The 21,302-nt window shown below is 44.0% G+C and overlaps 1 protein-coding gene across 1 annotated transcript; it reads right to left on the bottom strand.

Annotated features, from left to right (window-relative positions):
• On the bottom strand, window positions 1-21,171 carry IQCG (IQ motif containing G). The gene is made up of 10 exons (XM_041405983.1): window positions 21,149-21,171; window positions 17,221-17,368; window positions 13,589-13,803; window positions 12,398-12,526; window positions 10,398-10,479; window positions 4,179-4,340; window positions 3,516-3,590; window positions 1,898-2,029; window positions 601-702; window positions 1-137 (listed from the first exon to the last, which is right to left on the bottom strand). Exons 1-10 carry the CDS (start codon window positions 21,169-21,171, stop codon window positions 9-11), a joined length of 1,197 nt encoding a protein of 398 aa, XP_041261917.1. The 3' UTR covers window positions 1-8.
• Between the last annotated feature and the right edge of the window lie 131 nt (window positions 21,172-21,302).

The following is a 21,302-nucleotide window of genomic DNA, read 5'->3' as shown; positions in this document are numbered from 1 at the left end:
TTGTTTACTTATTTCTTTGCTCTAGATTTTTCCTTGCCTGTATCCTTTTCTGCTGACAGTTCCTTCCAATATTTCTCAAGCTCCTGGTAGGGGCCAAGGAATCTGCGGACCATTGTACCTTTCCACCAGGCCTGCACCTGGAAGTGAGAGAGAGAGAGGCCTTAGAGGAAATCGCTTGCTGGGGTACCTGGTACAGCTCAATGCCTGGAAGAGTCCTCCCTGTGCTCTCCAGCCACAGAAGGGAACCTCCAGCCCATGCAGCAGCCTTTGGGGCTGTGCTGGTTGTGCCAAAGGCATCCGTAGCTGGGCTGAGGGCACCTGTTGCTGTTGGCAAGGGAAAAGCAGGGGCACTGCCCCGTGACCCTCCCTGTATCACCTGTGCAGTGATATTTGCAGGAGACTGGCTGCTCCCCTTGCATTTCCCATCTCAAACCTGCAGCCAGCTGCTGGCTCTGAGTATGCCCCAGCAGGAGGAACAGGCTTTGTCCTTTGCTTGTGCCACACACCAGCCAGCTTTCTGCCTGGACAAAGCCTGTGGCACAGATTGTGAACTCCCAGCTGCTGCTGGGGCAGCACAGCCTCAGCTTTGCTCCCCTTTACCTTCACAGCACTCTTCAGCTCCAGGGCTTCCTGCTCTCTTTGTTTCCTCTTGGTCTCCTTGTCTGTCCGGTCAATGATGATGGTTGTCTGGAATGTCAGGCACTGCAAGAAAGCACAGGCATGGCAAAAGCCATGACAAACACATCCCCTAAACTGCAAGGCCAGCCTTCAGGGCTCACTGTGCCCAGCCATTTGCCAGGGCAGGGCACACCTGGACCCTGGTGCAAGGATTCCTTCCCTCTGCTGCCCACACGTCTCATTCTTGTTACACACTTCCCACAGCCCTGCCAGGACTGCTCAGGCCCATGGGTTGTGGTGTCCCTCTGCACCAGGGAGCTCCAGGGCAGCCCAGGGATAATGTGTGAGTGGGGGCTTTCCTCCCCACCTCTACTATTTGATCTTTTCTAAATCCAGATGGCAAATGTTGCTCATTACCACCATCAGTCTTCAGGCACTTGGAGCTGCTGCCAAAGTGAAACCTCTCACGGCCTGGATGTAATTAACCCCCTGATCCTGTGCTGTAAAATGGCTGGCTGATGGCTTCCCAGGCAGCAGCTGCTGGTGGGGAGGACACTTGGTCCCCCAGGCCAAACAGCAGATGATGTACAAACACACTTGGGAGACTGAGATGGCAGTGTACAGAGTGAAAAATGAGCCCACAAGCAGGGAAACATCCAGCTCCATCCCATCATTTCGAAGCCACGGAGGGTAAGGAATGTTTACAAGTAAATTCCTTCTGGTTTTAAAGCACACATTTTTCTAGATGCTTTTCTCTGTTCTGTGCTGCTCTTCTGCTGTGATCAGAGCTCAGCAGTTAACCAAGAACCCAGTGGGGCAGGAATGGTTCTACCCAGAATCAGCTCCCTGATCACAGAGCCCTGTGCAGCTGGGAATGTGTGTCTGCAGGAAGGGATGAGCTTCCAGTCTCAGCCTGTCTTATCTTGATCTTCCTCGGAGGAGCAGATTTGTTCAGACTCAGGCAGCAAAGTAAGGTGAGGCATACTGATGGGATGGGACAGTACTTCTGCCCCTCACAAAGGCTGTCAGTAGCTCTCTCATTACTTGCTGGTATTTGAAAATAGCTATAGGGGAAACATCATCATCCCTCCTTGATGTCACAGGTGGCAAATAGAAAATGACATCTCAGCCACTGTCTTCCCAAGACAAGTGCTATAATCACAGCCTATGCCTCCAAATTACTGATTTTTTCCTGTGGTCCTGGTTCCTTATCCAAATGAGTGTAGGAAAAAGCCCAATCAGTTTTGCATGGCTGACTATTGAGATGCTGATGTCTTACCTCCTTGGCAAATCTCTGCATCGTTTCCAAGTTCTCTGCCTTTAATGCTCTTAGATCATCCAGTTCTTCGTCTTTTGCAGTAGTGTCTTTTTTATACTTCTCTATCCAGGATTCCAGCCTCTCTTTCACCTTCTGCATGGGGAGAGAGTGGTGCTCAGCAGGGTGCAGAGGGCACAGGTGAGAGGTTTGCTACTATTACGTGGTCTGCTTTCAGGATGGGTATGAGAGTCCTGTAAACTGTGCATGGTCAGTGTTTCCTTCTCATCTTGAAAGCATCAAACCCCTAAGACTACTCACAAATTACTGCAGGGCAGTAATTTTGTGCAGTCAGTTCTGATCAAGCAAGTGACAGCCAGAAGCCATTCTTTGTGTGTATACAGAAGGAGGGGGGGTTAAAAAGCACAGTTTGTCAGTGGGAGAGCTTTTATCCTCTGCCTGACTCCCTACCCACTTTCTGCATTTAGCTCAGCACACCAGGAATAAGGTCCCAGGGGACAGCACTTCACACTATTTCAGCTTGTGAACTTGGCTTTGTGTTCATGAATAGGGCAGGTGTTTCTGAAACACTCACCCAGATGACTTCCTCCTATTCACCAATAACTTCTCCATAGCAACCACCGTGATTGCTTCTATGGAAAAATAATCTGAGGAAAAGCATCAATCTCATTACAGCATCACAGCTGGACACAAGGGGGATGGAGGGCATGGCCATGCTCCTGTCTGCGGGCCCCTGCAAACCACCAGCTGCTGTCTGAGCACTGCGGGGCTGCTGCCGGAGGTCAGCCAGGCTCAGCACGTGCTTGGGCAGTCCCCTCGCTGGGAGCATTGATCACACAGAGCTCTGGGGCACAGGGCACGCTGTTCAACTGCTCACAAGATACAGCACTGGTTTGCACTCAAATTACATTTTTAAAAACCTGTTATCTCCTATTAAATTCTGTACTGGCCGTGACCTCAGGTACCCTGCAGCAGTCCAGGTTTTCTTCCCGACACAACATTTATGAGAGGCTTTGCAGCATTAGCTACTGTGAAGTTATTCACTGTTAATGATAGGAATGCTCTGAACCTCTGAATCAAAACCACAAGGGCATTCATGCTGCTGAAAATGTGTACAACAGTTGTGGGTTAGCAATGATCCAACCCCAGTTCTTCCTCAGATAAGGCTGGACTGACATTTTGGCCGGCTGGACTGGCAGTTTTTGTCATTCCCTCCTCAGTGTCCGTCCCCTCTGCGCAGCCCTTGGGTCTCTGAAGCTGGTGCCCTTACTTTGGGCTCTTCACTGGGGTGCTGGGAGCCCCAGCAACTGCCAAGTAGGGTCTAATAAAATTCCAATGAGCCAAATGCAACTATCTGAGAGAGGAAAAATCTGTAACACCTGAATAAACAGTGCAATTCACTACATGAACCCTAATTTTAAGGAAATATATCTGTATGTAGGAAATCCCAAGCCTTGGAGAGCTGGGTTAATTAAGATTTGAGGACAAGTAATCACTCAAACTGCAGCGGTCATGAACCTGGTACATTTGATGGAACAATAACTGTTTTCCTTTGGGCACTAATTGATGATATGGTGTTTATAGGTTGCTATTTTAATCATTAGCTGACAGTCACACATACCTGATACTCTTGCATGAGGAAATTTTCAGTCTCCGTGTGAAGCTGAATCTCCTCATCAATTTTGCTCTTCAAATTCTGTGATCAGAGCAGACAGAACACGTGTGAGGCAGTGTTGGTGTGTATGTGTGCACACACTGCTGCTGAAAGCTGAGTAAAAGTGCTGGAGCTATGTGTAGTCAGACATTTTTTCAGTGATAAAATCAGCCAAGGCAGTCCTTGCTCCTGGGCCATCCATGAAAAAGGGACAATTAGATCAGACCTTGATCAGTCATAAAAAGATGCTTGCAAAAGCAGAACAGTTTTCTAGTCCAGATCACCTTATGGCCACACAAGCAGCTCTATCTGTGTATCTGCTGGGGGCACTGCTGGGAGCTCAGGTTGCTAATACCTTTGTAACCACCCCTTTGGATATACTTCTGGGTCTGGTTTTCTGGCCATGGCATTGCTTTAAGCCTTCTCTGTCTCCTAAAGCCATGCCATCCTTGTTGTTGCTCTTTGCAGCATTATACAGAAAAACAACAGAAGACATAAAGGTGTCTAGCCCCAGTGAGTTTCCTGATCCAGTTCAAACAGCAGTGCTGGTGACTATAATGGAGAACAGAGACGGATCTTCCCTTATTAGATGGAGATGCCTTTCAGTATGGGCCATGGGGAAGGGCTTACCTGGATTTCCTTCTCCAGGGCATTCTCTGCACTGCTGCACTTTTTCTGGGTTAGTTGGATCTGGAGATCTGTGTTTTTCTTCATGTAGTAGCTCTCTGTGTTCACTTTGGCTGTGGTCTCTTGAAGCTTATCTTGGAGGCGATCAATAACATCATCTCGGCTCTAGTGGAGACAAAAGCAGCACAAAAGGAGGCCTGGAGACTGAGGTCAGCTCACCTTTCTTCACCTTTCCACTCCCTGATAAGGTCAGAAGAGACAAAGCTACAGGCTCCACTTTCTCTGAATGTTGCTCCATTTCAAGGAGCATTTCAAAGGTTAGTTTGATCTGTAACCCATATGGACAGCAATAAACCCATCAGCAAGGAGTGATTGCCTTTGGAGAGGACAGATGAGGAAGAGTGGGAGAAGAAGGCAAGCCTGCTCTTTGGTCAAGAAATGGATTCAGTCATGCTTAGAATAAATATGAAAAAAACCCAAAGAATTTTAACCAATTAAAGTTAGGCTTTACTTTTACTAACACTTTGCATTAGACTATCTCAGTGAGTGAGCATCTGTAAAAGGAGGATAATGTCTCAGCCCCAAAAAAGCCAAGGTTTGTTATCCTAAAGTATACTCTATTCCTTGGATTTTTTTTTTTTTCTAGTTATACAGCAACTGTATAAACACAGCCTTAGGAAGAAGTGCAAATCTAATGCTGACTTGCTCATATTTTCAAACAGTTCTTTCTTGAAATCTTACTGGGCAGATGGTGCCCACTTCATTATGAAAACACACACCCAGGGCAAGGAAGCAGTGTGAAAGAAAAAGCTGGCTACGAGGTCCCAGCCTCTCCCCATGCCTTGCTCTGCAATGGAGCTGAGCTTTCCTGAGGCAGAAAGCTCAGTTTTCTGTTCCCTAGAGCTCTCCCATAGGCCAGAATCCTGAGTGGTTTGTCCAGCTTTTGGAGCATGCTCAGAAAGCAAAGTGCATTTGCTTGATTTGGGATTGCTGTTTTGTTTACTCCTTTTTAATTAATTTATTTGAATAGCAGATAAAGGTTCATTACCCTGTGGTTGGAACTTGGGACAAATGCCTGTAAAATGAACTTTTTTATGAGTTAAAAAGGCCATCAAAGCTTCCTGTGTAATTATGCAAGATCAATGTGAATGCACCTAACTGCTCCATTACAGCCTTTCTCTTTGCTTCCCTGCCATGCTGTGGTGGGTTTGATATTCATCAGCCAAACCTCCACAGCTGAAGATGAAGATGAAATACCAAAGTGCTGACATTTTTTGAAGCCCACATATCTTGCCTCTGAAGCACCTCACATTCCTTAGCTGTGTAAACATGGAAAAATGCCACAGGAAGAAGCCAGCTCAATAGTGCTGTGTTTGAAAGCCCTTGCAGCATGACTCATTTGGAAAAGGTCTCCTAATAAGAAGAGTTTGGAACAGTTAAAAGGAAAGTCCTTCCTTCTGCACCCCTTGTCATACATAGGAAGAGTAGAGTACATTTATGAGGCTCAGGATAATTGAGGCCTTGGCTGATGCTGTTTTGTGGGTTCAAAGGTGTTCACATTTTTGAATGTTTCAAACACCAGATACTATTTTTATGGCCATATCATCATATGACTGCGGACAGCTACAGACATGAGCTGTTTGTGCCTCATTGAGGTTTTTGGTCACGGCCTTTATTTTCCATGGCATGGAATTTTGGTGGCCATTGGGAGGAGTTCTGTTCCTGGTCAGTAGACAGGGGATGTGAGTGTACCACTCTGTATTGAGATTGTCTTCCTGGGTCATAGTGGAATTGTGTCTAAACTGAAGAACAAGCAGAGAGACTGAGGAGGTGCTAATTTAAAAAAAGCAAACCCACAACTTTTTGTGGCGCTGAGGCTCAGGGAAGTCAAACACTGCTGATGTCAGTGTGTTAACTACTATGTGCTCAAGATCTGCAAACTGGCCAGAAAATAAGGGTTCAGCCTAAGTTACAAAGTACTCAGAGAGTTGGGGCAGAGCATGAACTTCTCACCAGGTTATTTTCTTTTTCATTTCACATTTTATTAAAGAAAAAAGTGCTTTTGATTCTTGTGCCCCAGGCCTCAGCCGGGATGGGGGCCCATCTGCTTTGTTGTTTTCTCTGGTGAATGGCAAGTCTGTGGTTTGGATTTGGTCTGCAGTGTTGTAAAACATACTGGTTAGAGGTGGGGAGTCTGGGGGCTTGGTTACACAATCCAAAGCAGACAGGAAGTGAAAGGCAAAACCCACTGGTGGTTTACAGCAGCATCTGCCTGGCCAAGGAATGTCGGCTGCAGGCGTGAGGGCAGCTCCTGCTGCAGGACCTGCAGAGCTGGGGCACGTTTGGGATGTAGCTGAAGGTAGTAAATGCAGCAGTAAATGCCCAGAAGGGGTACCATCTGCAGAATGTGCTGTTCCCTGAACTTCAGGGACAATAACTGGGAAAATGAGTTAGTATTTATTCATGCTGGTTTATCATAGCAAAGGTCCACGCCAGGACACGGAATGCTTTCATAGCTGATGCAGTAAATCTCTGGGCTGCTTATTTGGGATGACTTCAGCGTTGAATCTGCCAAACCAAATTGTCCCTCGTGTCCAAAACTATCAGAAAACTGGCAGAGACCAAGATCAAAACCCAGGAAAATAATTGTCAGGAGCCAGTCTGCTTCACAAGCAGGTAAACAAGCTGATTTTCTCTGATCTCTCAGCTCACAGACATCAGCTCAGGGGCCTGTCTGCTGTCACCTGGTGCCACTGGAGTCACCCCCACAGATGCTATTTGGCTGCAAAAGCAGCTGCACTTAGCTGGAAACCTAATCCACAGTCCTGTGTTTTCATTTGCTTTGATTTATCTCTCTTGTAAGTGCCACCAAGATCTCCCAGATCTTCCACAGCAATTAGTGTTTACAGTCATAAAATACAGCTGGTTACAAAAATAGCCCACAGGAGTAAACAGTCTGAGGAATTCTCCAGCAGTCCAGTGCTGCCCATTTGGCAGGGGAAGGAGTGCTGTGCTCTGTGCTGACAGAGGCCCTGCTCTGCCTCGCTCCCACACCCAGTGCTCAGAGCTCAAGGCTCTTCCTGGCAGCTGTGGCATCTCAGGTGGCAGGGCCTGGAGATGTGCTTGGATCCACACACCTGCTGCAGCCTGGGCTCGCTCTCCTGACACCGCAACAGGCAGCCCTGCAGGCACTTCAATAGGGCTTTGCCTGCATCACTGTCCCAGCTCCAGAACACCCTCAGGGAATGTCTGTGCCCAAGGGACAGCAGGGCTGGCTGTCACCTGGCACGGACAGAAGGCTTCTGCAGCCCTTGGCCAGCTCAGCACCAATGCCAGCAGCTCCAGGAGAGCCCCAGGAGGGGCAGTTAGCTGGTAGAGGGAGCTGACCTGTTGGCAGCAGCACTCCTGTGGAAAACCCTCCCCCTCTGGAGCCACCTTTGGATCTAGTGCACCAGCTCCAGGTCCTGCAGTGCTCCTTGGGGCTCTGCCAGCAGTAAAGCTCAGGACCATCACAAAACTTGTGCCTTCTGCTGTAATTATCCTGTGCATATCTCCAGTAGAAATATGCACCAGTGGGTGTGTATATGTGTTTAAAACATTCCACAGAATACTCTGTTGATGCATTTGTCCTCCTGGGAGAGGAAAAGGGAAGAAACATAATGGGTTTTAATCTTACTACTAAAAGCATGACTGAGTGATGTCCTGATACAGTAGATCTGGGTGTGTTATGAGAACTGACAAAGAATTAAAGTTAGAGATGTGTTCTCACTGGCACTGTGGTGCAGTGGCTTGGATTTCTGTCTGTTTAGTAGGTGTAACATTGCTGCTTGTTATAAAATGACACCACTACCTGCACACATGTATGACATGAGTACACCACAAAACCTACAGGACATAAAAAGTCTTTGAATGAGGAACAATGCAGGAATGCTAAATTTTACATTCCTAAATTTTTATCTTAAACTGCATAATCCTATATTATTTTAATATGTTTCAAAACCTGCACAGGCTGCTGTTACTTGTCCAGGAAACCAGAGACAGTGAGTATTTTTATAGAAACTAGGAAAATTAACACTGCAGCAGCAAACAGACCCCCTGCAGCCAAACCTGAGCTACCAGTGCTGCTCCTGCACAGAGAGGTAAGAGCAAAACCAGATGTACCATTTCAGCTCCTTTAGAGACATCAGTGCTTTCCAAGAGAAAACAAAATAAAGAAGAACATTTAGCATTTGATTTGTGTCCCATTAGAATGAAAATGAGCTAAGCAGGCTAATACACTATTAATTAGCATCTTATTAAGAGGTAGAAAGGCTGAAAATACAAATCCACAGCAGCATGAGTGAGACAAAGGCCGTGTTTTTCTGGTTCCAGGATTAGATTTGCACTCGCTTTTATTTTCTCAGCCATGTAGGCTTTTGTCTACAGGTCTGTGCATTATTATTGTTGTTCAAAGTACTCCAAAGCCAGGGAAGCTGTATTTTTATTTTTAATTAATTGGCAAGGTGACAAATCATGCAAGTGTCTGAAAAACTGCCTACAGGAAAATCCCATATGAAGCAAATAGAAATTATTCTCCCTTGGGAGACACAGTGAGACACCATTATTTTTGGCACAGGAGGAAAGCAGTACTTTAAAGTAGTCTTGCTTTGATTTATCAAAGCTGAAACTATAAGGAAGCTCAGAAAAGGACTTTTAAGCTTGAAATATTTTTTAAAAATCCCAGATGAGTGCAAATCCCACTTGATGAGGCAAAACCCAAGAACTGAATTAGCACTGACAGGACAAAAAGAAGACATGCCCCCCCACCTCAGCACAGTAGCTACACACATTTTTATGACTGCAGGAGGTAGGAGAGGTGCAGGGCAGCACACAGAGAAGTGGCCCCCTGACTGTGGAGTGCCAGGACATTGCTGCTGGTACAAGACAGGATGATTACACCCCCTGGGAAGGCATTAAACCAGGACAGGGTACATATATTGTATGCACAGACATGGCAAGGTTTGAAGAGCGCTACACAGATGGAGAACTACCTCTTAACATTCACCAGCCTGGGGAGTGGGAGAGCAGGAACCTCCCAGGAGCCATCAGAGTCTGACTGAGAAGGGACAGTGTGAGAAGCAAATAGGTCCCCCTGTATTTACAATTAAACATTCCACTGTGTATGCATCCAGGCTGCCAACACAAAACCTTTGTGTTCTACAAACCAAACTTCACCAGCATGTCTGGAGCTTAAAATTCCTCTCCTATAGTAGTCAACTATATCCTGGCTTGATTACTCTCCACACTTTTGTCCAAAGACAAAAACTCAGTGACACCAATTCTTTCCTCAGATGTCCTTGCTGTCCTCTTGCTCACTACTGAACCGAGTGTCAGATTCTTGTTCCTTCCCCCAGCCCTGTACAGCTCTGCCCCAGCTTGCCTTCTGCTTGTTTGCTATCACACATCTCCTGCCTCAGCAGGGCCAGGCTACATTTCCATGTTGAATGAGCATTCAGTCTGAGCTGCCTGGTGAGCATCAAAGTGACCAGTGATAAGCCACTCAATTGATCTGCACTTGTGTAGCAAGCCTGATCTTTCCAGAATGCCCCATATTTACTGTGCATGCACACACCCTTTGCATGATGCAGACAGAAGGGCTGAAGCTTTCCAGAAAGATTAAGTTGACAGCATATGTGCAATAACATTGATCTGCCCTTGTGTAGGCATGTTTAGGATTTTCTGATGTCTGGAAGCCTAGAAAAATAGATTAATAGAATGACACTTTCCCCAGATGAAAATGTAGGTAGAAAAACAGCCTGTCCCTATGGTAAGAGTCTGTCTTTCTCACTCCCTTTGGCACACTTCCTTCTGTGCCAAATGATCTGTCATGAGTGAGTATGACAGAGCCTTAGATACTGTTATCTGCAGATAACCTCTTTCTTACTGATTGCAGGTATCTGTGCTTTGTCACTCCCAGCAGAGTTTTTGGGATATTCTAACTTGACCACGGTCTCTCATTATTATGAGCATTTTGAGCTCTCATTTGAAAACCATCAAACACTACTCTTGAAGTCATTAGTGGGCTTATTCCAAATACAAATCTTTATTGTAATTATTCTGCTTCTGCATTCCTAAGTGGTGGCTCACTGTATATGGCCATGGCCTCCCTGAGAGCTGGGCAGCAGAGGCCAGCTTCCTAACAGGCTTCCCCCTGGCAAGATGCCCAGTGCTAAGTGCTCTCACCTGAAGGTCTTGACCAGTTTGTTTCTTGACATCTTGCAGCTGTTTCTGGAGTGCCTTTATCTCCTTCTTTCCTTTTTCCTCCCTGAGGTGGGAAAACACAATCACTTGAGTATATTAAGAAAGACAAGAGCTGTTTACCTAGAAGGGGAACTTCCTTCTCCTGATACACAGGAGAATAAGATAAACAGAGACTTCTCACCAAAACTACTGACTTGGTCAGTAAATCCTGAAAGAAGAGGTACACAGACTGAGCAAGGCAGATGGGAACAAAAGGGAAAACAAGTCAAAAAAAAACAGGGGATGCTCTTATTGAAGCCTGGAATGGATTTGAGGATGATGCAATTATTATAGTGGAGACAGAAGATACCTGTCATTGAGTCACAGTTTCTACATTTAGGCAAAAATGCCTGAGATTCTATGCAGAAGCAAGCCTGAGCAGCAAAGAGTGCCAAATTGTGTTATTATGTGTATGAGAATGTTGTTTCTTTCATATCAAACCTCAAATCTTTTAAAGAACACTGCCCCAGGTTCTGAGATCCATGAAGGGATCTGAGTGGAGACCAAAAGCTAGAGAAGTGTTCATCTGTCTAAAACAAAAGAGATGCAGTAAATATTCTAGGTATTATTATCTTATTTCACTCAGAGTGCTTCTGTAAGATTTTATGCTTATGATTAGTTTTAAAACCAGTAAATACTACAATTGGTCCCTGAAACTTTGTGTCCTATTCCAACCTTACAATCACACATGCATTTCATTTTCAGACTCCTTATCTCGGTGACTGATGAACAAAAGCTCCTGATAAGGAGTCTCCCATCATCTCACTGCAGATGGCTTTCAGAACAGTATTTACACAAAACCAGGCAAGTATTTATTATCTTGAAAGACAGATCAAGTTCATTCCGTTAAAAGAATGTATAGTACAACATGGCTGGATATGATTGACAGGAGGGGATAAGAAGTATTACATCCCTTCTGATTATAATTTGTCTGCTCTTTTCTACATTTCAGTATTGGATAGTTACTCCACAGCCAATTGCTAATCTCATTCTTGCTTTCTGTCCCTTCTATGGACAAACAATAAATCCCTTGGTTTTAGGCAGTGGAAGTGGAAGAGTTGGGTTTCATGCTTGAGTCACACATTGCACTGAAGCTGAGGATTTGCCCTGGAAGCAGATCCCTGAGTCACCATAAGAGCAGTTCCAGTAGGTTGGACTCCTGACAAATCATGACTGAGAGCAGCTTTGCTGTGCACCCTCAATGATGGGCCCGAGCTGCTACACTGAGGTAGCTTTAAAGTGGTCAAATATTTGTCTGATGACTGCAATTCTCTCTGACAGTTTTGGGATTGAATCAGAGGTTTGCATGCTAAAAAAAAAAAAAAAAAAAAAAAAAAAAAAAAGTTTGAGCTGGGAAATCACCAGTTTGAGCTGAGGTTGTAGCAAATGTGTACCCTGGAAGATTTGGGACAGAAGAGAATCACAGTGCAGTGGCTGGTGGATTAGCCTTAAATAAGACACCTCTGTCACCATCTGTGCTAACCCCTCACTGCTGCTGGGAAAAGGGAAAAGGGAGCTTATTAGCATAAACGTCAGAGCAGATTCTCCTGGGCATCAGACAGCCTAAAGGCCATATGTTGCTGGCCCTGATTGGAACAGATTCTCTGCTGCTCTGGCTTTCACTGGGGACAGAAGTTAAAGATCAAGGAGCTCCTGCATCACATTATGTTTTAATTGAAATGAGGCATTTGCACTAATTCAGCCACTGGTGTCCACCGTGGTCAAAGCTCAGGCAATTCCTAGCTCAGTTCAGTATCAGACCCATCCACTGATTCTTTCCAAAGGGGAAAACTTGCAGTTTGCAAAGCAAACAGAATAATTCAAGTTTTAAAAGGTAACCCTTCTGTATTTTAGTTTTATTGGGTTTTATTTCCTTTTCAGCATGTACTGAATGGGAATGGCTTTCAGCATTTAAACAGGGAAGAACTGAACACAACACTGACCTGATGAGGATGTCATAAAACTTGCCCTTTTTTGCCTTCTCTCTCTCATTAGCATCTGTTAGGCTACTAAATGTTCCCAATTCCTCCATCTTTTTAATAGTGACTGTAATTACATCACTTGCATACTGCCTGCCAGGAAGAAAAGGAACACAACAATACTTTACAGGTGCTGGTAGTACAGTGTTTGGTACTTTTATCCATTACTGTTTACAGTAAAATGTAGGGAAATAAAAGATCCCTTTTCTGGTCTTATGTCCTATCAAACCCAGGAGTGCCTCTCCCATGGTATCTGTTTATTGTACATCTGGAGAACTCAGTATTAGGAGCTGCTTGAAGTTTATAATTGAAAATGCTGCCCTGCATGCTACTCTGGGAAATTGCAAAGAGGCACAAACATGTTCATGCTGTGCCAGACTGTTGCCATTAAGAAGGCTGCTGGCCTGCAGTAGTGGTCTTGGAAAATGAGACCTGGCCATGCAATGGGCCATGCAATAAACTGGCTTCTCCAGTTTATTGAATGTCATGATCCATGTGGCTTTTACATTTTAGCTGCATTTTCCTCATTTGTGTTAGAATCCTCCTTAAACCCATTGTTGAAATGACATTAAATGACAGAAGCCAGGATGCAGAAAAATGCATACTGAGCATTCAGCTCCATAATCTCTTTAAACCAAAGGCTGCTGCTATTTCTGCAAATCAGGGCACTGGTTTAGATGCAGGAATAAAGTTTGTTTTAAAAGAGAAGGAAAATCTTTAGTCTTTACATACATTACCTTTCCTATAATGGCTGTAACTGCCACAGAAGCTCTGTGTGCTCTGCAGAATGACTGAGTTCAAAAACAAGGCTCAGATCTCCCTTTGCATGTGGGATCAGCTAGAGGAACCTGACTCCAGGTACCAGATCATGAGCACTGATTAGTGCCTGCCATGATTTCAACCCAGGCAACCATTATCAGTGGGGTGATGTTTTACAGCTCCATTCAAAATAAACTGCTGGTCATTAGCAGAAGCAAGCAAAGGCTGGAACTAAATGGTATATGAAGGATACTACTCCTATCCCTAGAGGAACTCCTTTCAGACAGAGACTGATGTACTCTGGCAGTGGGAGAGCAAGGAATTTGTATTTTTGCTTTCAAGAGATAGACTGAGAACTTTACAGCTCTGAGCATCCCTCACAGGTGCTTCACTCACCTGTCAGCATAAATTTTTTTGAGCTTCTCCAGAGCCCGAGTGATGTGTTTCTTGGGGCTTTTGGAAGAATGCTGGGTGCTTTTCTGATCTTCAGTTTTCCCCTGCTGCTGCTCATGTTCGGTGTTTTTTGTGGAGGTAACTGTTTCCCCACTCTTTGCTGATGTAAGCTCTGGGAAGTTAATACCCAGCTCCTCCTGAATCATTTCTTTTGTTTGCTGGATGGAAATGAAAGAGGATAAGGGAAATAAGAGAATAAGGGAAGAGGGAAAAGGTAATAAGAGAGACCTGCTTGCAAATTGCACAGCAGAACTAAACCCTCTGCAACATTATGTGATAGGAAGGAAAATCAGTAATTAACTAGAATGAAGCTATACTGAGAACAGCTGCATGTTACATTTTGCAAAGAGTGGAAGATCAGAAACATTTATGTTGGTTAGTTTTGAGCACACAGGGTAGCTCACTGAAGTTTATGGGCTCAGAAGTCCTAAAATGACTGGACTAGAAAAGGCCTAAAAAGGTGAATTCATCCACTCCAAGAGATGTTCAGACTGTTCTTAATCTGACATGTTCTTAATGGCCTCCAGCACTGGAGACTACACATCCTCCTGTCAATGCCAGCACATCACAATTTTCTTTACCATAAGAAAAGTTTTTTCTCCTCAGCAGTATTTGAGATCCTGGCTTGTTGTCCTAGTCTCTAGGCACAGAGAACAAATCCTTCCCTCCTTTTTTGCAGCAGTTTTTACAAACTGGAAGACTGTTAGCCTGTTTCTCCTCCTCCTTCTCTCCATCTTAGACATTTCCCACTGCCTGTCATCACAACCTTTCCCTACAATATAATTGTAACTAGAGTTGGGTGGAAATATCTGCAATAGACTTTCTGTCTGCTATCTGCTTAGCAGGTTTTTTGAGAGAGTAACAGCAGAGGAAATATAACATGAATTCAGTGGATAAATTCAAAATATTGGCAAATCTCTCCTTCGTGGAAAGGTATCTTGTGATTGAGTACAATTTCATTAAAAAAGGAAAAGCCCACAAAAATGCAAAAGCACACTATAAAATCAGCTAAGCTCTTGCTTCTAGGAAATTCTCTGCCTTATGTGTTATGGATAAAATGCAGGTGTATACACTGGGACATTAAAAGAGAACATTTTCTTGCTTGCCTACCAGCATTCTGTGGCTGAACACTTCATAACAGCACTGCTGACTGCAGCTAACACAGTCTCTGCCAGCCCCATCCCTGTCCACAGCTGCCTGCTCCCCAGCCCGGCTGCTTGGGGAAGCAGACAGAGAACTCACTGTGATGAAACATTTTCCAGCGAAAAGGAAAAAAAAAAAAAAAAAAAAGTTATTTTTAGCAGCACTAGTTCTCAGTCCAGATCCTTCCACAACCACACACACATTTGTGCCAGCAGAGCAGAGAAAACAAGTGGTCAGGGGAGCAGCTGTGGATGCCAGGAGTACTTCCAAAAAGTTACTTGTCAGGCAAATCAAGCAAGGCTCTGTCAGAGGTCGGAGGTGCTGCTGCAGTCTGAGAGGGCACTGCAAGGGACTGCTTCATGCTGAGTGGTTTGGACAGCTCTGGGATGGGATGGATCAGCCTCTGGCAGTGCCTGACTCATCTGTGACTAGAGAAGGAGGCTAAGTGACTATGTGCTTAATTTTTGGACTGTTAAATTTACATTAAATGAATCATATACAAAACATATACTGTCCAATGAAAATTGCATTGTTAATTAGTTTAAAAAGGCCTTAAATAGCTGGTTGGTGACAACTGTACTTCAGAAAGAACTAATTTTGCAAACAAACTGCTTTAATATAATGTAGGTTTTATGAATGTTCTGATATATTTTTTTAATGTCTGGGAAAGTTCAAGACAGGCAATAACTGGGTTGTCTGTAAACAGTAGGTACTTACACACTAATAATCAACAAATAACTACGTAAAAGCAAGAAGTTTGTATACTGCATGTGTTACCATCTGTGTAGTCTCCTAATTGCTTGTCTGTTGCCCAAAATTCAGCAAATAGAAAGGCTGCCTCCCTCTGGGGCGTGCACTGTGTGAAGAAACATGCAAGAGCATCCAATCTGGAACATCAGTGAGGTGCTGGCCAACACTGTGATTAATCCTCTCAAAATGTCATCAACTGAAATTTAGATGTCAGTCTTTGAAGATGCCATTGATTTGTCTGCCTGATAGAACTCCAGGGTACTTTGCAAATACAGATCTTCTACAAATACAATGAAAACAGCCAAATGTAAACTGAGAAACAGGGAGGAGTAGCAAATTACAGAGCACCAAATTTAGCAAGTAGCTTCCCTAAGCCATTTTCTTGTTTCTAAATTGTTTCCTCCTCAAATTGTTTTGACATCTTTAAGAACACAAGCAGGGTTTGTAACCTGTGAGAAAATTGTGTTCTAAGAAGTGACTTGGTGAAAATGAGCATCTGTGATTGAAGAGAAAGGCAAAGGTATTTTCTCTGTAATTTACGTGTGCCTTCAGTAGATCTATCAAGCTCAGTCTGTGTGTCTGAAGAGGACAACTCCTGCTGTCCCAGAGATATGAGATAAGCTCTTTGTGTTTTGCTGCTGGCACATAAGAGAGGGAGAAGCATCCTCTGGGAGCAGTGGAGGCCGGCTCCCAGGAGTCTTTCAGGGGAGCAGTGCCCTCTATGGCACAGTCTCAGCATCGTTCCCGCCCGGAATTTCACTCTAACTCCAGCTGCTGCTGCGGCTTTGCCCTGGGTTTTTTGAAAAGGTAATATGGAAAGAAAGCACGTAAAAAAATTTGATTTAACTTCCTCTGGCATTCTTAAGACAGACTGAATATCATTAGATGTCAAAACTCAGATCCCGGTTTTTATTTCCATCCTGGCTGTGAACTTTTTTCTTGAGTTCATCTTAAAAGGTTTCCAGCCTGCTAGAACTGGAAAGAGCCTGCTGTGTCACTTATAGACCACAGTACTTAGAGCCATTTGCCCCTCAGGATGGTCCCATCCTGATTCCTATGTCTAACAGCTACCAGAAATGTCAGAACACCTTCCTCCACAGCAACAAACCCCTGCCTGAGCATTAGGGATTCTCTGTTCTCCATATCTCTGCCCAACCATCTTAGCTATGATTCCAATTAGAAATCAACTAGTAATTAATGATCACTGAGAAAGGGTAGTTACTACTATATTTTGAAGTGCATCTTTCTTAATGCATTGTGGGAACAAAAGGATCTTTGGCATGGACCTGGAGAGGAATAGAATTAACCTGGTTTTGAGTACTTTGAAATAACCTATACGTTTCTACTTTTAAAATAGCTCTGTATCTACAGAAGAAACTACAAATGTTTTGCTTCCTTTTCCCCAATTCTTTGCTCGTTGTCTAACCACTGAAATTTTAAAATTATAATCTTAGGAACCTCATCTTGGATCAGAAGAGTCCTCTGCACAAATTCTTGACCAACATTTCTCAGTGATGATGCAATAAAAATATTTAAATTAGGTCACTTTTATTGTGTTTCTTCACCCAAGAGTCACAGAATGACAGAAAATATATTTAACTTTTAAAAAATGCTGGTAAAAGATATAAAACCAAGACAAAGACAAAAAAATTATATACATCTTTTTAAGCAGTGGCACATACATGGTTGATGTCTGTCTTGTCCTTATGTGGAACTGGCATGATATATCCAAGAATTGTAAGTTGATCCACACAGCTCTCCAGCACAGCACTAAACATCAGAGCTTCCAGATGAGTGATTTTTTCCATTTGTTTAGTCTCTGTGTTCTTGCTAGGAGGAACAAAGATAAAAGATACCAATCAGAAAAATGCTGTGATGCTAGTAATGTCAGTAACAGTAGTTTAAACTAAAGGTAGACCCAAAATAGCCTTCTTTGCAGCCTTACATATACTTCCCTGGCTTTGTTTATAACTTTCCATACACTGTTTATAAGAGGAGCTGTGCTCTGCTAATGGCTGCATTCAGGGACAGTGGGAATGTTTAGCTTTCACAACACAAAGAGGTCCTGGTCCCTCCTACAGCAGGTCTGGGCAGAAAGGCTGAGAAGGGGATGGGCATGGAGGGCACAGACTGGGTGAGGTGCCTCATTACTCAGGTCAGGGGGGAGCAGTGCTTCATAGAGGACTTTGGGAAAGGACAGAAGAAAGGTGCTTTTCTAAAAGAAAAAAATAAATCCACATCCTATAAAGGATGTGAGGGTGAACCTTCATGCTCTAAACATTCCTCAGTATTACTGTGTAACCTTCACACTTCTATGTTCCCAGTCCCCTCTCAGCAGGAGCTGTTACCATCTTAACATGCTGAAAGTTAAACAAGAACCAATGCCAGGACTGAGTAAACAATCTTTAACTTTCTGTTTATTTTATTTTAACTTGCAATTCAAACATGAAACTGCTCTGACATACACTTAAGCACCCCTTTGCCTTGCCTACAGATAGAATATTGTAAAAGCATATATAATGAAAAGTGAAAATTCACTATTAATCAAAAAATACCTAAGAAAACACCTGCACAACAGTGGGAAAATTCTCTGAGAATTGTAATGTTTTGATATGCCATTGGACAATCCCTCCAAAGCCTCTACATACAAACCAGGTATTTCTTGTACAACACATAGCACAGCTGCAGTCTGAGATGGCTGAGATCCTGAGTGTCATTGCAATGGAAGTAACAACAGCCATCAACAAAATCTTCATTTGGCTGCTCTACCTACAGCTGGATTTGTGCCATCTGTAAAACCCTTGCATAAACATATCCTAAGCCTGCAAAATATTACAGCCCAACCATTAAGCATGCCAAGGAAACACATCAGGCAGTCCCTGTAGCACAGGACATGGCCATATTCCATGAAAATTAAAGAGGTTTTGATGCAGCTTTGCTCTGCATCACTGGAAATCAGTGATATTTAATAAACAAGTGTTTAAAAAGATTCATACTTGCTATGAATCTCTGCAGCAGTTATCATTTGTCCTCCTCCTTTTTTGTTGGTTTTTTTTTGAAGAAAATATGTAATTTACAGGTGGACCACGAAGTTAATTTCACTTGGCAGAAAAGAAGAGCCACTCTTCAGTTCAGGTTTATTTGATGTCTGTTGGTACAGAACAGGTAAAACAAACAAAAGATTCAAACTCAAAACAAACTCAGATTTCACACACTTATTTCCTGATGTCCCTGTCTGTTGCAGGAAGTTGTTTAATGCAACACATGTTGAAATGTGCTGGAAGAGGACACGGCTCTCCCTGGGGATGAGATTAGTAAGTGTGCACAGGGATTGCTCTCAGTCCATGGATTGCTCTCTAAATCCATAGCAAGGGCAGATTCCAGGGACAGACAGAGGTATTTAAGTTAAAGGATAATACTGCTCTGGGTAGAAGGAGAGTAAATTCCCCCAAGCCAGGCACTTTTGATAAGGTTTCTAACTCCTGAATGGATGAAGATACAAACAGCCTTTCAGCCAAGGTAATGGTAGAGGCACCCTGATTTATTTCAAGAAGCTTCTTTAAATCATAGCAGGAAAAGGTAACACAAAGTAGTGACTCTGAATATTTCAATATGTTCACTGTACTTGTATTGTTTGTACCCACTTACATCTAATTTCTCTGAGCAGGGCTTTTGATGGTCACCTAGGACAAAGAAGGAAGTGATTTTATCCCTTTGCTTCTGAGATTTTTTTCATCTCTTTTATCTTAATTATAAAAAAAAATGTATCAACTTGAGATAGGAATCTGATAAAAGAGTCAACAAAAAAAAAAGGCAAATGATCTGTATAATACATTAAACCCATCACTTTTCTTGTCAACCTTGGAATCAATTACAGAAGTGGAGATGCAGTATTTTTACCTCAAGAAAGTCAGGCAATATTTTTCAATGTTTTACTCATTTTTATCTTTTTCAGAAATCCATGATCCATATTTTGAGTCTAAACAACCTAAGAATAATCTATTACATTTGGAGTCATAATGCTAAAAATATGGTGAAAAAAGATGTGTTGGGAGATAGCTGTGACAGATGATTACAGCAGCATTTTTGGAAGAAAAAATAACACATGCAGCTCTTACAGGAAAAAGGGACTTATTTAGAAACAAAGGAGGATGCAGCAGCTTTTCCTCTTTTCCATCAGCAGCTTCTGACCAGGAGAGAATTAACTCAGGATATTAATATGTTTAAGACAGCTGGCAGCTGGAATGTTTCTCTAAAGGCTTTGCTGCTTTGCTCCTCCTGTGTATCTTCCCTTACATCCAGATCCTTGCTCAGCAGATCCATGTGCCAAGCCAGTATGTTAAGCTGGACTTGAGAAGGAAACCACTGTGTGGGGCATTAGCAAACCCTACAGATATGAGCTGCTTGCTCTGGATTTTAGTGTCAACACTAAATTGGCATCCACTGGCATCACCCTGCATTGCTGTGTTTGCTGAATCCCTCATTCAACTCTATTAATATTTTTTTTTTAAGTATTCCCCCGTGAGTTTTGGATGACATTCTTTCCCTGCTGATATAAAGGGAAAGAAAAACATATCAAGTAATAATTTTTAAAGCAACTGTATAAAAGGTCTGGCCTCCTGTTCCTTTGGGGATTGCAACTCCCTGTGCTGTGTGAGAGTCCTGAATGTACATTTCTCCCACCCTGCTGCCTGATAAAGGAAAACACATTCAAGAGCAGCATTTTGTGCAACATTTCTTGTAGTCAAGAGAAGACACTCCAGTGAATCCCAGTGAGCAAATGCATAGCTGAGAATGTCACATCTCCTTGAGATCTCTTTGGCAAATGACTGGCAAAGAGAGGTTCTGAACATCCAGAGGAGCAGCAGCTGAGCCAGAAACCACAAGTAACTTCATTTAAGTAACAAGTAACTGTGCCAACGACAGGTCTCTTGGAAAGCAAAATAGGTGTGGCCTTACCTTACACAGCTCTGCCTCCTGCCAGAAATATCAGGACAGCAAGATGCTCTTTTTGGAAAAAAAATAAGGGGGGGAGGAAGGGCAAGGAAAGGAGAGGAAATAGAGAGGAAGGGAAAGAAAGGGATGGAAAGAGAAGGAAAGGGAAAGGGAGAGGGAAAGGGATCATCAAGGTTCCTCATGATTTCCCTTCACCTTCCTTCCCTTGAATCACTTCAAGTGCTCTGAAAATGCACCTGAATTTCTGGCAGCGTGAGGGAAGTGACAGAAATCGGGAGTGAACAACCCTGACGTGAGCAAATGGGTAAGTACACGCTTCCAGACCTTATTTAGGAAAATAAAGGAATGTGAGACTTGGTAAGAGGGATTTCAGAGTCGAAATATGTTTTCTGCCTCCAAGGCGATATCAGAAGTAAAATAAATGTCGAGATGATTCACTGGCTCAGGGTGAGAACATCGGACGACGGGCAGGGCCCGGAGCCCGCCCCGAACACCAAGGGCCGCTCTCTCCCCCGCGCTGCCTCTCTTCGGGCCCCTCGGCTCGTTCCACCGCCGCGGCCCGTTTTCAATCGCCCTGCCAAGACCGGCCCGCGCTCCCCTCAGCCTCTCACCGGGATCTGCCCTCATTTCCCCCGCTCCCGGTCCCGCCCTCACCGGGATGCGCCGCCCGTCTCCATGGCAACCACCACGCTTGGGGGCCTCGCGGGGCTGCCCGGCGGGTGCCTGAGCAGCGGGGCTGGGGCCGCCCCTCCCGGGATTTCTCTTGCCGGGATCGTCCCCGGAGCACGCGGGCACGGGACACGGGACA

This window comes from Onychostruthus taczanowskii, unplaced genomic scaffold (assembly GCF_017590055.1).
Source record: "Onychostruthus taczanowskii isolate IOZ18803 unplaced genomic scaffold, ASM1759005v1 scaffold24, whole genome shotgun sequence".
Taxonomy (NCBI): domain Eukaryota; kingdom Metazoa; phylum Chordata; class Aves; order Passeriformes; family Passeridae; genus Onychostruthus; species Onychostruthus taczanowskii.
This window is presented reverse-complemented; position numbering and strand designations above follow the sequence as displayed.